This window comes from Tenrec ecaudatus, chromosome 5 (assembly GCF_050624435.1).
Source record: "Tenrec ecaudatus isolate mTenEca1 chromosome 5, mTenEca1.hap1, whole genome shotgun sequence".
In the NCBI taxonomy this organism is placed as follows: Eukaryota; Metazoa; Chordata; class Mammalia; order Afrosoricida; family Tenrecidae; genus Tenrec; species Tenrec ecaudatus.
The window spans coordinates 152100421-152115937 of record NC_134534.1 but is presented as its reverse complement, the minus strand read 5'-3'; the positions used below and the strand labels follow the sequence as shown (position 1 = coordinate 152115937).

General features: G+C 55.6%; 1 protein-coding gene across 7 annotated transcripts in view; it reads right to left on the bottom strand.

Moving 5' to 3' along the window:
• Positions 1–901: 901 nt before the first annotated feature.
• The window catches only part of IQSEC1 (IQ motif and Sec7 domain ArfGEF 1), a 147937-nt gene continuing 133321 nt past the window's right edge, over positions 902–15517 (bottom strand). For 6 of the 7 annotated variants that reach the window (XM_075550096.1, XM_075550095.1, XM_075550094.1 and 3 more), the window contains 5 exons: positions 14550–14649; positions 12057–12218; positions 11092–11268; positions 6398–6447; positions 902–5108 (listed from right to left, as the gene is read on the bottom strand). In XM_075550096.1, the coding sequence (XP_075406211.1) occupies positions 4575–5108; positions 6398–6447; positions 11092–11268; positions 12057–12218; positions 14550–14649 (1023 nt within the window). In that variant the 3' untranslated portion in view covers positions 902–4574. The remainder of the gene's footprint in view (positions 5109–6397; positions 6448–11091; positions 11269–12056; positions 12219–14549; positions 14650–15517) is intronic. The other variant, XM_075550099.1, reaches the window with a different exon arrangement.

Sequence of the window (15517 nt, the reverse complement as noted above, 5' to 3'; positions counted from 1 at the left end):
AGGAGAGAGGTCTGGAATAAAATCCGGGAGATGCCAAATGACCAGCAGACAGACCAACCGTGGCCTCGCATGAAACTGCCGAGAGAGAGAGAGAGAGAGAGAGAGAGAGAGAGAGAGAGAGAGAGAGAGGCGGCGGCGGCACGGCCTCAGTCCTCCAAACCATGTGGACACGTGCTGGCTCCACCAGGGATATGAGCCTGCACAGGGGGCTGTCAAGGAGTCGGCAGAGAGAGACCATTGGGAATCAGAGATGTCATGGAAATGGTGCTCTGAGGAGAAACGCCTGACTAAGATCAAAAGCCGCTGAGGTCAAGTACGAGGAGGACCGGAAACGCCCAGGGAATTTAGCAGCATGGCCGCATGTGCAGCAGGCAGGGAAATGAAGGCAGTCAGCACGGACCGCCCCCAGCTAGATGCCTAAATGTCTAGGCTAGCAAAGGGCTGGGCAAACAACTTTCCTGGGACGCGTTCGGAGGAGGGGTGGTGGGGCTCCCTCATTTCTCTCCCAGCATGCTCAGAGGCATCCTGACAGACCCAGTGCCTCGGGCTGAGCACACGCCAACTCTACCCTCACGGGCTGCTTCCACTTCAGCCAACACGGAAAACAAGGGGCAGATTCTTCCTCACACAATCCTCCTCCTTTCAATACGCCGTGACTGAGCTCTCATTTTTTCCACCCGTAAGTTATCCCACTTCACAGGAGCCGCTAAAACTCAACGTACCAAGTTTGTTGAAATCACAAAGACCTTTATAATTTCTGATATGTGCCTTTATCTTAAGTCTGTATCGGTGTCCTCAAATCTGTCACACTTCTTCAAGGAATGGGCAGACATCACCCGGAGACCTCTGTGTCTGGCCAGTAGGGAAACTTCTGAGCTTTCCAGAAAAAGTGAGAATCAGAGAGTTTTAAAGGATTTATTTGATTTCTCCACATGATCACAGCTATGGTTTTACATCAATAGTCTGTTACTACTCACAAACAGGATGCATATGAAAACAAAAGCACTCTTTTCCTCCCCAGAGGTACATTGTGGGTGCCAGGCTTCTTGTGAGTAAGGTGTCTCTTGAAGTCTTGCAACCGTGTGAAGTGAAGACTTGGTTCTTATAGTTTCAAACCACTCTATGGTGAATGAAAGTCCCTAAGAGGAGCCAGGCACAGTATGCCACCGCGGGTGCCTGCGGGCAGAGCACTCACACGAGTGTGCAAGCTGAGGAAGGTGCCCATCCTCCTGCTGCTCCCGTGTTCACCACCCCCACACCTCACTCTAAGTTTGACTACCGTTGTTTAGAATACAAAATGACTCTTTTTTCAGGCAGGTCGGGTGATGGTATTTTACAACAAAAACTGTGAAGATGCATGCTTACCTGTAGACACAGCTTCATAGGGAGTACTCAGTCGACACCTAAAGTTGTTTAAATATCTGTCTTTTCATTTATTTAAAGAAAAACGAGGCTTCTGCTGTAAAATCACTCTACACTGGATGACCGAAGACATTTTTAAGATGTGCACGTCATATTAGGATGAACTTTATTTTTTACATCATTGTACAATTCATTCATAAACTTAAAAAAATACAAATACATGATTGAATTGTTGTCCCAGAAAAGATCATGTGTTTGTAACCAGCTGCCTCCCCTGAAGGCCTTCTCTTGCTTCTTGCAGAAATCATGTGTCACTGTATCATTTGTGCAACGTGAGAAAAATGCTCCCAGCGTGTCCTGCCAGTCAGAAAGGCCGACTCCACCTTCCCTTGGCCTTGTCTCCCGACCCAGCAGTGGAGTGGATGGCAGGGGAAGTGATTGTTCAGGCTCAGCACCCCCGGAAGCAGTTTGGGGCAGGGGGAGGGGGAGAGCCTGTTTGTGAGGCTTCAGCTTTCCGGTCCTCATTTGGGCAGCAGGATTCCACTCTTTGGTTGCCTCTCCTAGCCACGCTCCTCACAGGATAGCTCGGGGGCACGTGGCAGGCTGCGCCCTCACTGCTCTGAAGCCTCTCTCCCCGTAGGCAGGTGGAAACGCCCCTGTCCCCTAGACCCCGTCCGCCGGCACCCTCCCCAAGCTGCAGGACACGCTGCCCTGCCCGGAGGCTCTGCAGCTCAGCCTGACAGCGCTGGACAGGGGCCTCCACCGGATTCCTTGGGTCGGTTTGCTTTGTTGTGCTGCCGGGGCGTTCGCTACTAATGGCTCTTCAGAAAGAGCAGTTTTGTACCAAGTAATTGGCATCTTTTCTGGAACAACCTAAAGTTTACAGTTAGACTACCATTGGTACAGAGGGCGAAGAAAAGCTGACGTGTTCAGTATGTTATCACTTTACTTCGACTAGTTGTCAACAGTAACACTGATAGAGTTGCAAATAGACAGTACATAGAGTGTAGCCCCACAACTGGTGCTGCTGACATGCAATACAATCCAGCCCTTCCTGCTCACACCGTCACCCGGAGGCTATAAGGCGGAGCAGGAACACCCCAGAGTGGAGGAGTGGAGGAAACCACGACGCCTCCCGCCAGCCCTGTGGCTCGCCGGAGTCGGAGGTCCACACGCTCCTTATTTCTTTCCCAGCAGATGCCCAAGAAAGAAATACCACACCAATGGGAAGACAATGGCGGGCAGGTTAAAGCCACATTAAAAAAAAAAAAAAAGGAAAAGATGCAAAGGCTAAACTCTAGATTGCTATGTATTTGCTCTCTGTGAAGATGAACAAAGTGCTCAGTTTGCAGATTTGCTGGTATGGTGATCTCACTCAATGATATGACAAAGGGAGGGGGGGGACAGCGACATCGGCAGACCCCCAACTACCCAGCAGGGCGACCCAAAGCAGAGGCGGACTTCTTTTTTTCCTGCCGGCAGCCACACGCTCCGCATTGCGTACTGAAAGCGGAGTGGCGAGCCTGTGGCCCGCCGAGTCCCCTTTGAGCTTCACCCTTTCTGAAAGGGCTCTCCACTTGGGCAGGGCCACCACGGAGCAGTCCTCGGTCCTGCGGCTTAGGAGCACAGCACCGGTGGCCGCAGTGGTTCAAAAGGCTGAAACTACAAAGTATGGCCCATGTGTGACTCAGGCACAGATGCTGGAGGTGTCACCACAACACAGAAGCGACAAGAGCACAGCTGAAAGTCATGTGATGCCCTGGCGGCTAACTGGACCATGAGAGGGCAGCGGGCTTCGCCTGGCGAGGGCTGGGCGCTCGTCGGCCGGGGTCGCATGGGCCACAGTGATGACACGGGTGTTGTGCTAGCACATGGCTGCATGGAATTACAATGACCACTGCTGCTACTCCAAAGCAGGATGGAACACACACGCCCCGCCCTGGGTGGTGAGCTGCTAAAATCAGCCTTTAGGGGTGACGGGGTTCCTAGTGGAAACACTCTCGGGGTGGGGTACGGATGGGGTGGGGGAGGAGTTTCTGCCTGTGGAGGTTGGAAACCAGATGAGTGAGTGACGGTGGTGAGGGCGGGTCCTTTTCCCGCTGGAGATGAGTTCTTCTGCGGTGTATGGGGCCTCTCACAGAGGACCCCGAATGAGTGTGCATTAAATCATGTGTGTACAAAAGAAATACGGGTCATAAAAGTTCACAGTTATCACAGCCATTAAAGTGTCTAAGAGTCTGTGTAAGCAAGAGTGTCAGGCAACCAGCTCCTCACTAGTTACTGCAGCGTTTACTGCGTTTTTTTCTGTCTGCTTACCTGAAAGAACAGGGCAGTTACAATACCGATTGCTTATGATAGCATTCTGTTAATAAAATAAGGATTTATACAAAGCCATATCGGAGCTTTTAAACAGTTAGATGCTATGTTACTTGGCACAGTTAGTAATGATTGCGTACAGGTTCGAGCCAGTCCTGCAGGGACTTCTCTTCTTTTTATGAAAATATGGAAGTATCTGAATTTGTTCCTAGCATTTAAGTTTTTGGTCATCTACTCTCTCACACACTCATCTAAGGTACTGTCTTTCTATCAGGCAAGGGGGGGATTCCTTGTAAAGTCTATATTGCTAATTTGGGGGACTGAAACGTCTGCCTTTCACACACAAATACTACCTATACAGTATATATATATATATATGTGTGTGTATTTATATATTTATATATTTATATTATATAAAGTTTACTTACGTACTTTTCATCAACCATATCAGGTCTACTTAAACTTTTGCCCATTGTTAATAAAGAGCAAGAATGCAGCCAGTTTGGGGTGTTTGTTTTGTCCCTCACTTCTGCTTCGAGGTGGGGTTTTCAGACTGCATGTGAAACTAAGGAGCAGAGGGCTGAGGGCTGACCAAGGGTGGAAGGCAATTCGACATCTACTGGGCAGGTGAGCCCTTTCAAGGCTGACGGTGGCTGAGGCCCACACCCTGGGCTGGACTAAACGGAGCCCAGGGTGCCAGCTGGGACTAAATCAGGAACTCTGTTCCCCGAAACAGCAGCCCCGAGGCTCTGGGGGCTCCATCTAGGCTTGGGGACCAGAGGGGCGAGGTGGAGATAGAAGTGCCCTGGGTTCGGTGTGAGGCTGGCAGCCCCTGGGGTGCGCCTCTGTGCAGTGTGCCATTGTCCCAGGGGGTCTGGGACTCCCGCCCAGACTGTCTATACAATTGTGCTGATGCCGCTGGGTTTGACTTTGCTGCTGGTGGGGGGAGGCGGGGCAGGCGGCTGCCCATGGTGGTGTGCTGCATGCCCTGCCTGGGCCACAGGCATCTGTGGGTGGCCATGTGTGTGGGCCCCGTAGGGTGAGTGTCCCCCGTGAGGGCTGTGGTGGTACTGGTGCGCATGCTGGATGTGCTGAGGGGGATGATAGTGGTGGTGGTGGTGGTATGGGGGCGGGTTCTGCTGCATGTGGCAGTATGGGGTGTGGTGCCCATGCGCCTGCGCCTGGCCCTCTACAGGTCCCTGGTGATGGCTGGCCAAAGGGTGCTGTGGGTGAGGCAGAAGGGGTGGGTGGGGAGGCGGCTGGGGAAGGGCTGCAGGTAGGTGGACCTGGGGTGGGGGCTTTCCTCTCTTACTACCAAATAAGGAGCCCAGGAGGGAGGATGAATTAGACATAGTCTGGTGTGGGCGAGATGGGCACTCTTGTGTTGATGTAGCTCTCCGGCGCATGTGAGGACTGCTAATGATGGACCCCTAAAAAGGAAATTCATAGAAATCAAAATTAAAAGATCTCAAAGTATTTAGGTCAGAATGATTAAATAAAATTTTTTTTTAATGTAAAAAGTTCCCCCACTGATGCTAAGTCTTAGTTGGGCTCACTGGCAGCAGAGAGCAGGGCGGGCTGCAGCTCTTTGGGCCCCAGCTGCTCTCATGTGGACTGGCAGGCCAGTTAGGGGCGAGGGAGGTGGCAGGACCTTGAGACATGGCCTTCTGCTGACAAAGGCGGGGGCGGGGGAGAGGGTACTCCCCTTCCTGTTCTGACACAGCAGACTTTTGCTTTCTCCGACAAGCATTTTGGTAACTGGAAACCTGCCTGGGGTTTCAGGTCCGAATGATTGATTTGGGGGTGTCTGTGAGCTGCCTGTGGTGAGTGAAGCGGCAACGGGCTGGTCCCTATAGCGAAGGAACCCGGAGCCTGCTGAGATGGTGCCCTGACCTCACCCAGGGCCTCTTAACTGGCCCCCAAGGCTTCTGGGGAGGTGGTGATAGGGAAGGGTGGGAGGTGGGACCAGGGAACCTTGTCCTTGGGGGGCGGGGGGGGGAAGGGGCTGCTGCCTAGGCATTCACTGCAGCTACCTACTGCAAATCAAACGAGGAGGAGGAAGGGGACAGATAAAGGTCTGCAGGATGAGGTTAAGATGTGAACAGTGAGAGAGAGAGATGATTTGAGGATGAATGAAATCTCATGAAATCCACACGGAGTTTCTCTCTCTCTCCAGACTCTCCTCCCACGAGCTAGCTAAGCAATTCCATGGTGTCATGACTGCAGACACACAGCAACTGAAACTCCAGAAAGGAAGCGATGGGGATGGTGGAGCGTGGAAGGCGAGTTCGACGGGAACATCCAACAGCGAGAGTGGTGGGTTGGGTGGGTGGGTGGGCCGTCGCAGTGACTGGTGCCTGCCCAGCTTGGAGCAGCGCTGCTCCCGGGTGGGGACCAGAGGGCAGGGTGCCGGGAAGCCGGGGTAGTTAACCATGCTCGGGGACCACAGAGGATGGGGTTAAGCAGAAACTATAACACAAAAACCAGAGCCACCCCCTACCACTCCATGGGGAAACAAGCTGGTGAGAGGCACGGGTGTTTCTAGGCATGGAGGAAAGCCAGCATGCACGGGCGGAGACAGGCAGGGCGGAGAGGGCATTGCCCATGTCTGTGTACAGTACAGGGAAGGAAGAGCAAAAAAAAAAAGGACGACAGATTGAAACCCAGGGTTGAGGAGGCACACACGACAGCCAGCGGGACGCAGGCGCTTCCTACTTACTTCCACATTGCTCTCTAGCGATCCCGCACTGCTGCGACGCCCTCGCTTCCCTGCCCAGGACATGCAATACCAGAGTTAGACACGGACACGAGACTGGGAGCCGCTGCCTCCCTGGCACTGAGCTGCCGCTGCTGCCACGGAGCCTGGCACCACTACTGGGGAGCCATGGCGGGGACTCAGGGCCTACCTGCCTGCAGGTGCCAGGAAGGGGGGGGGCTGGAGGAGGAGTCTCAATGGGAAAGACAATAGCAGTGCAGAAACATGTTTTTAAAAAAAGACAACAATTTTTAAAAAGCAAACAAAAACAAAAAAGCAAACAAACAAAAAACAAAAACCCACCCCCAGCTTTATACACCCTTTCTCCTGGGGCCTGGGGGTTACCCCTGGGCTGCTCATCACAAGGTCAGCACTCTGAACCCCACTAGCTGCTCCACAGGGCAAAGATGGATTTTCTGTGCCTGCAAGAACCCTGCAGGGGCCCTTCTACTGTGACCTCGGGGGTCACGATGGCGCTGGAACTAACTGGAGAGTGGTGTTTTTTTCTGTGGGGCGGGAGCTTCCTGGTGGGCTGAGGCTGTGCACAGCTGGGCCTGAAGCCAGACAGGAGTCTGTCCACCACCTCCTGCCGATGCCAGGCTCGCCTCAGCAGCTGCTCATGGGGAGGTGAGATGACAGCAGGCTCTCCAATAATGAGAAAGCAAACAGAAAGTGAGCCTGCAGCAGCCCTGACGCTTACTGGATTATCTGTGTGTACATATACACGAACGCGTGCATGTATAGCACACCTTCACGCACACATCGAGGCAGACTTTTCTCTATTTTGTGGCAGGGTGGGGGTTTAATGACTAAGACAAGACAGGACTCGGTGTTCTTTTCCTCTTGGACAGTACCCAGGGGCAGGTGCCTCCCGGGCAGTGTTTGGTCTGAGCAGTAGCAAGGCTGAGGGAGAAGGTCCGTCCCACATCCCTGCTTCTTCTCCACAGGCACCCTCCTCGAGACACGGAAAAGCCCTCCCTACACACCGAGGCGCAGAGTGCTCAGCATGGCCAGGCCTTCCTCTCACTTTGGGTGCCCAGGGCCTACCTGTGGTCTCCGCATCTTTCAGAAGCACTTCTCTGTGGGTTTTTTCAGGGTGTTGAGCCTTGTACAGAGTGTGGGTGCTCAACCTTATGGCTCTGGTCACTACCTTGCTCTGAGAGGGAGTGAGGATGGAAAGGGAAGAGGAGGCAGAAAATGGCCCGCCCAACCTGACTTTTACTGCACTCCACTTTATGCGGCATGAGCCAGAGGTCAAGAACCAGACACAGTGCTGTTCTCGCTGAAGGCCCAGAATGACGCAGTTGGCAGGGCTGCTAGGGCTGGAGGGCTGAGGTAACTCAGTGGCCCATTGGTCCAGTGAGGGAGTCTAAGACCCAGGGCTCCATTCAGAGGGACTGGGCTACCCTGCCTGCTAAGCTGGTCCTAAGTCCAGGCCAGTCCGGGTCCTAGGAGAAGGTGGAGCCTGCTGTGTGCTTGGGTCCCCCACGTCCCCCAGTCTGGAGTGAAAGCTACTGCTGGCAAGAGTCAGCAGGTTCGACTGCTGGGGTAACGCGCCAGGTGCGGGTGCCCATGGGCCTCCTCGTGGTCCCCATGTGCCTTCCTTTGCCTCCTTCAGCCCAGGGTGTCCCAGATATAGGAGAGCTGTCACTTGAATGTCTTGAGGCTTCTGAAAAGTTCATCTTCTCAGATCAGCGTAGGCTGTGGGGTGACCGTAGGATAGTTCTTTCTGCACTCAGGTCCCTGAGCTCTGTGTCTTCTCAGGCACACGCTTGCACACGCAGAGACGCCGTCTATGGAACCTGCTCAGACACTGCACGGATGTGGGGAGGCACACCCCATCAGCGCCCGGCTGGCCCCCGGCCCCACTCTTCTCCGGCATCTCTCCTGCACTAGCTTTTCATGAGCTCCACCAATCAGCACCCTCCTAGAGCCAGGCACGGCCCAGCAGCAGGTGCTTGGAAGGAGCTCCCGGCACAGTTGCTCCATCAGGCTCCTGCTCACAGCCTTCCCTTTTTTCTTGAGCCCTCCGGGATGCTTGGCCATACAGATGCCGTGCTCCAAGGGGCACCCCCATACACGGCGCACGTCCTGTGCTGGCTGCTGCTTGACGCGGGCCTCACGCTCCGACTCTTTCTCAGGGCAAGTGTGACTGTGCCAACTTTACAGCGAGGGCCCTGTCGTCCAGGGCAGCCAGCCTGCCAGGGAAGGAAGGCCAAGGTGGGAGAGGAACCCAAGCACGGAGAGTGCTTGTCGTCGCCCGGAGGCATCAGGAGTCATCCACACTTCCGGGCGGGCAGCCTGGCTGTGGAGCAGAGCACAGCAATCTTCAGCTCTGCGCTGGCAGAGGCACACCGTGGCGTGGTCACTTGGTGCAGGTAGGGCCCCAGACATCCTCTCTGTGGGAACCTCAGGTTGGGCAGTTCAGCTGGGGACAGTCAGAAGGCCTGATGGGGCCTCTGGCGGATGTGCATGTTAACTGATTGATCTGGGGAGCTGAAGTCAAGGCCTATCCATACCTGTTTGTGTGCTCCTTGACCGTGGAGCCAAAGTAAACGTCAGCCAATGATCTATTAGAACATGTGGCCCTGGCTGAACAGAACCTTGGCCCAGAGATACGAAGATGTCTTCATGGCCTGTACGTGTGAGGCTGGAGCCTGGGCCTTTCCGCTTCTTCTTGGAATGTTAGGGACTGCCTAGAGGCACTCGATGGGCTTACTCCTAGGTCTCAAGGAGTGAGGTGCTAAGGTTCATGAGTGGGTCCTCTCCTGGATGGACACAAGGGCACAGGATGGAGCAAGGAAAGCATCTGTCCTTGTCTCTGCTGGACAAGTGTGTACTGGTGGCAGGCTCTCAAGTTGAGAGCTGTGAGCGCCCCGGTGGGAGCGGCAGGCGGGAAGGGACGGGAGCCTTGGGAGAAGAGCACGGAAGCTTCATCTTCAGCTGCAAGTCAGAATCCTTCCAGAAACCACCCGGACCTTCGCCCGTCCCGCTGGGGATGGGAAGCGGCCTTCCTGAGTCCAGGGTCTCGGTGGCTTGACTGAACCAAAGACCTACCTCACCCTCCAAACTTCGGGCAGTCTGGCTGTGCAGGCTGGGTCTACCCCTAAGCACTGGCAGAGGAAGGGCACTGGGAGGAGGCAGCTCAGGATCTAGGCTGCCACCTAGAGTGGGTGTGGCTTGGCCTCTTCCCCACTAGTCCCCTGCCCCCTGGGAAGGACACGTCACAAACCCAAGCAGGTGCACAGACTCAGCGGGTTTAACAAGGCCCTGGTGAGACAGTGCTTCTCCCACAGGGCCGCGTGGCCCCGGAGGACACTGGATAAAGGTCAGAGATTTGACGGGTGGCACGGCTGGAGCGTGTGCTGCTACCCTCCTGCAGTGCACAGCAGAGCCTGAACCAGCCCTCAGCGTTGGTTAGGAGTGCCGAGGTAGAGGAATCTTGGGATCCACCTCCAGCTGGAAATGGATTTTGATTTTTACCATGGAAAAAATGACAAACGCAAAGACAAAAAGCTCAATGCAACCAAAGGCAAACATTCTGGGAATGAAGAAGCAGAGTGAGGTAGCTCGCACGCAAGTGGGCAAGGCACAGGTTGTCGGGTGCAGCAGGCTGTCTCAGGGCGGGCCCGGGAAGGCTGGCTGGGGCCCCAGGAGAGGAAGGGCTGCCGGGTCCCTGAGGTGGATGGGGCTGGCTGGGCTGGGCCCGGGGCAGGTGACACCTAGATTGCTGAGCAGCAACGAGCCATGCACGCACTGCCCAGGGCCCCCCCTGGGAGGCTCCTCTGGGAGAAAGCGATCGGACAGACAGACGAGACTAGTGGGGTGGAGGTCAACACTCCTGGCTCGCAGCTGCTCGGACAGCCCCCACAGGAGAACAACCAGGAGCAGAACCTGCAGCAGCCACCCAGACACGCTCGGACCTGCTCCAGAGCCTGCTCTACGCAGGAGGAGAGAGGGGGCCAAGGCATCTGGCAGAAGCTCCCTGAGGCTCGAGGTGCCCGCCACACCTGGGACCCCTGGGAGGCTCGATGGGTGCTGCTTGCCTAGGGGCTAAGTGGCTGGCTGGCAGCAACTTAAACACACAGAAACACAGAGACGACAACAGAACCCGACCCCAGTCGTGGCGGGGGAGGCAGTTCCCTGTGGACTGGTCGGAGGGATTGTTTCCCAGGGATGGCTGTGCCGCAGCGAGAAAAAGACCCGCAGAAACAGGGAGTGTCCAGACAGTTTTGAGGGGCTTCACTCAATTTCATTCATCAGCATCAATCGCAGGGGTGCAGCAGCACCAGGGACATGGGCCACCCCTACTGGCAGGGGCCGCTCTCTCCATGAGCAGCAGTTCAGAAAGCAGAGCAATCCACAAACCCCCCACAGAAGAGGACACCAGAGAGCTCCCGGCTGCGCTGACTCGGCTGCCTTTCCCTTGGCCAGCAGCAGGGCCTTGCTTTCCTCTGCTCCCTTGGGGTGCCTCTTTGGCATTGTCAGGTATCGTTCTGGGCGTGGGAGGGTCCAGGAAACCTCACAGTACTGTCTGAGCCCTGCCGGCTCTGCTGCAGGCCCTTCCCTGCACGCAATGCATGCCCTGACTGCGGACGTGCCCGTCTGGAGTCCTGCATGCATTGGGCTAGGAAGGGGGTTCTAGGCCTCGCTCTTACCCGCTTCTGAGAGGTCCCTCAGGGAGCTGCTGAGGGCGGTGCGTTTGAGGCCCTCGCCGCTGGTGTAGCTGTCGTCCAGGCAGGCTCTGCTCAGGGTCCCGTTGCCGGACTCCTTCTTGAGGCTGGAACACTGGGACATGCTGGGGCGCACGACGCCTTTCTGCTTCTCCAGCTCCGCTGGGTCAGAGGGAGGGGCAATGAGGGAGACGCTCAGAACCCTAGCCCCTCTGCTCAGGGTTGCCACTGTACTGATCTGCCACCCACCTGGAGTGAGGAGAAAGGGTGTGGGTGTGGGGTGGGGAGACAAGTTCTGCTGGCTGCTTTGAATACAGGAAGGGGAATGGAGTTTCCAAGAAGGGCCGCTGTGCAGGAAAGACCATCCCTTTCAAGTCGTAAAGGCTGACAAGGGGACAAAGGCTTTCCTGTCTTTGAGACAGCAGGTGGACAAGGGCTAACCAGGCCACACCGCTGAGGGGGGGGTATCAGATGTGGGACACCAGGTGCCTCCTCCCTGCTCATCTGTGCCAGCCAGGAAGGCTCCGCCAGGTGCTGATGCAGGCGGTGAGGAAAGCAGAGCCACTGAACTGTAGGGAGCTCAGCCCACAGCGTTGGAAGCCGGGGCCCAGGGAACCTGGGGAGGAGGATCAAGCGGCGGCAGTGGGGTGGTCCTCCACTGGGTCGGACCGAGTCAGGCCTTAGAAGCCCAGGCTCCCAGCAGCTTCCACCTGCCTGGGCCACCCTAAGGAGGCCTCTGCCCCACTCCTCCATTGCTGGCCCGTATCTGTGGGCACGGTCCACAGGCTGTCCTGTGATGAAACTGACGAGAGACTTTGGAGCATGTCAGTGGAGCTTGGGGAGTGAGCGGCCACACGGGCCCTGAAGGTTGTCAGGGCCCCCAGGGAGGGAGGGAGGGAGGCGAGCGCTGGTGTCTGCTGCTCTGCTCTGTAGGGAGGCCTGCCGCTTACTCTCTATCCTGTGCTTCTCCATTTCCTGTACTTCCGCGATGGATTCCCGCAGGTCATCCGTGAATTTCTTCCGGTCCTGAGGGTTGGGTGCGTTGAAGTTTATTAACACTTTGATGTCCGTGCCGGGGACAGCAGACGTGAGCCGGATGCCGTTGGGGTAGTCTGCAAAGGAGAAAGAAAGGAGAGGGGAAGGCCGTGTGGGTCTAGTGTGTCCTGCCCTCTCTCTGGACACATAAATAGCAGTCCAGCCAAGTCAGTGTCTGCGCACGAAGTGTTCAGAGCGAAGCTCTCTGTACATTTGTCCAACCAGTGGGGACGGGGGTCGGCAATGGCCGACTTTGACCCATCTGTTTCATGAAACAGGACACCTGATCAGTCCTGCGAGGGAAGCTTGGGTCCTTGTCATCCTCCCATTTCCAGAGCCCCCGGAGGAGCTCCCAGCCCCAGATGTCGGTGCTTGCCAGGGTGGCTGGTGCCGAGAGCAGGAGGGGGACTGGCAGAAGGGAGGGTCCTTATCCAGTGACCACAGAGACTTGTGAGACTAGACTGAGTTCTGTTCTCTCCTGAAGGTCCCGAGACCACAGTTCCCTTAGGGTATGCTGTATGCACTTTACACCTAGCACATGCTATGCCAAAGCCAGCATCTTGCGGGCAAGACGCGCCTGGTATCAGCTCTTAGCTCTTGGGGTGTCCTGGTGCCACCTTTCTTCGCAGAGGGTAACACTTGGCTGAGCACCACCCTCAGCAGCTGATGCCACTTTTGTTCAGATCTAGATATGGGCTGGCAACTCCAATGCCTACAGGCCCACGCAGGCATCCCAGAAGGCACTGGGCCAGGAGTGGGTGCGAGCCCCAGGGAGGGCTGGGGCGCAGGTGGACTTAGCAGTTCATTATCATCATGTGCACTCACAAGGGGTCAGTGATTCTGAACCCTTTTTTTCTTTGAGAAGCTCCCAGCTCAGCCCCAATCTACATTTTGATGGGAAGCCCATTGATTTAACAGTTGGCTCAACAAAGACGGAGGAAGAAAATTAAAGAAATGTGCCGATAATGAGTCCAAAAGATTAATGGACCACTGGGACTTCAGTTTCCACTCTGAGATGAGAACTAGATGGTGCTTAGCTCCATGGCTGACCACTCTGCTGATCACAATAGAGGGTCACTGGCTGGAGGGAGTGTGGTGGAAGCCCCGCAATTGTGGCTGTTAGGACTGGAAATGAACTCACCCCTGTGGTTCCCTTTTGAGTCAGACAACAGCGTGGGGGCAGGTACTCCTCAGTTAAGACCCCCCCCCCCGGAGCTCAAGGGGCAGCAGGGAGTCAAGGACAAAGTTCAGCAAGGTTAGGAGAGGGGGCGGCCTGGAGATGGGTACGAATGATGCAATCAACAATGCCCAACCAAGCATGTGTAAGAGACTGAGCAGAAAACCTTCACTCGGGTCACAAGAAAGTTAAAAAAAAAGAAAAAGATGATTGTGCCACTTTTTAAATATGCAAACCAAACAGAACATGACAGAGTCAGGGGCTGGTCCACCGGATGCTAGTGAGAGACCTCGGATGTAATGATAGTCCCTATAGAAATTCCAGGGTCTATTCTTACCAGTTCCTAGTGCTGGAATAGGAGGCTGAAACCTGGGATTTGGAAGATGACCCGCTACAAGCTCTGCCTCAGGGTTCAGCCAGTGCCTGGCCCCCTGTGGGCGCTTAATCGCTATCCCCTCACCGGGACCTTGCTTAAGCCTGGGAGGCAGGGATCATCACCCCACTGCATCGTAGGGAATAGCAGGGGAAGGTGCTACCCATCCCTGATACCAGGATCCTGGATGCTAGTGTGCGGGAAACCAAGGCAAACACAGCTTGGTTGGGTGGCCGGGTGTGGGGTGGACGGTGTAGGGCATGGGAACACCATCAAAACCACAGTCGCAGGATGCACCTCAGGAATCTTGGGCTCGTTATGGGCAGGGCAGGGCAGGCACCTATGGGTGCAGTGCCCTCTGTAGGCTTCCTCACAGTCCCACTTTGGACAGAGGAGGAGACTGAGAGCCCAAACCCATGCTCTCAGGCCGGTCACACAGCAACGCAACCACCTGTCCCGGGCGGATGGAACACTGATGGATGCCCTCGTCTACAGCTCAGGAACTTCTGACAGGGAAGGCACAGGAGGGAGAGGCAGAGAGGGAAGAAGGTGGTGAGGAGGAGTGGGGTCAAAGGGAGAGGCTGGGTGATGTGCCATGGCTGGGAGTCAACGCCTCCCTCTCAAGTCCCCAGGCCCCATGGCCTGGTCCCTGCTCACTGCTGAGCATAAAGCTTCACTGAGCACATACTACATGCCAGCCATTATTCCAGGTGCTCCCCAGACATGGGCTCAGCCAACATAGTAGGCAACCTATGAAGCAGCACTCCCATCGCCTCCACTGAGCAGTTGAAGGGGCTCCATGGGCCAGTCCCCGGTGTGTGAGGAAGGCTCAGCTGGGCAGGCTCCGGGGAGACTTACACTGGTTCTCGAAAAGCAGCACCTGCATGCCGTACAGGGAGAAGGACTGCCGGAAGCTGTACGTCACTGAGTTCTTCTTCTTCTGGAAAATCTTGGTGACCTATAGCAGCCAGAGACAGAGGTCTGAGTAGCTTGTCTACATTGCTCCAGAGCGATCCCCAGATACACCCCAGTCCCACATCGGGGAACTCCAAATTCCCAATGGCCCTGCTGGCAACCACAGTCTCTGGGGTGAGAGACGACTCTGCAGTTCAGAGGTGAAGAAGAACCTGGGCAGGGAAGGGCCAGCATGGGGAGGAAGGCCTGCCTGCTCGCACTGCAACTGAATACTGGTGTCTGTTCCTACCGGTCCCCAGTGCCATCCATGGTGGAAGCGAAGACCCACACTCGGGTCAAGGTGGCAGGCACACTGCTGTGGATGGCCCCAGACACCATCATAGCCAAGCAAGGACACAGCTGGGGTTGCTAGCCTCAGAGGGTTGGCAGCCAGTGTCCACTGGCACCGGCCCAGGTGAGGAAAGCCATCACTGTATCCTCTGTTGGAAACAGTCCCTGCATGTAAGCTGGCACCTGTGCCAGAGAACTCAACTCTCGGTCAGTCCCTGGACCACATTCCTCTGCTGTGAGTCTGTGTGAAGATATGGAGAGAAACTATCCTGACAGCCACAGTGGGCTGGTCAGCACGGGCTGGGAGGGAAGAGAAGCGATAATTACTGAGCGCCCAGCTTGTGCCAGGCACCATGCAAGGTTCCAAGTACAGGACCCTGTCTGGCCACGATAACTCTTTGAGCATTTTTTAAGAGCAGGAGTCGCCCAATTCATCACAGTAGCAAAATGACGGTGATGAAGTAGCAATGAAAATAACTTTATGGTTGGGGGTCATCACACCATGAGGAACTGTTATAGGGAAGGTTGAGAACCGCTGTTCTTAAGGCTTTTCTTACTGAAGGATTGTAACTCACATGTCT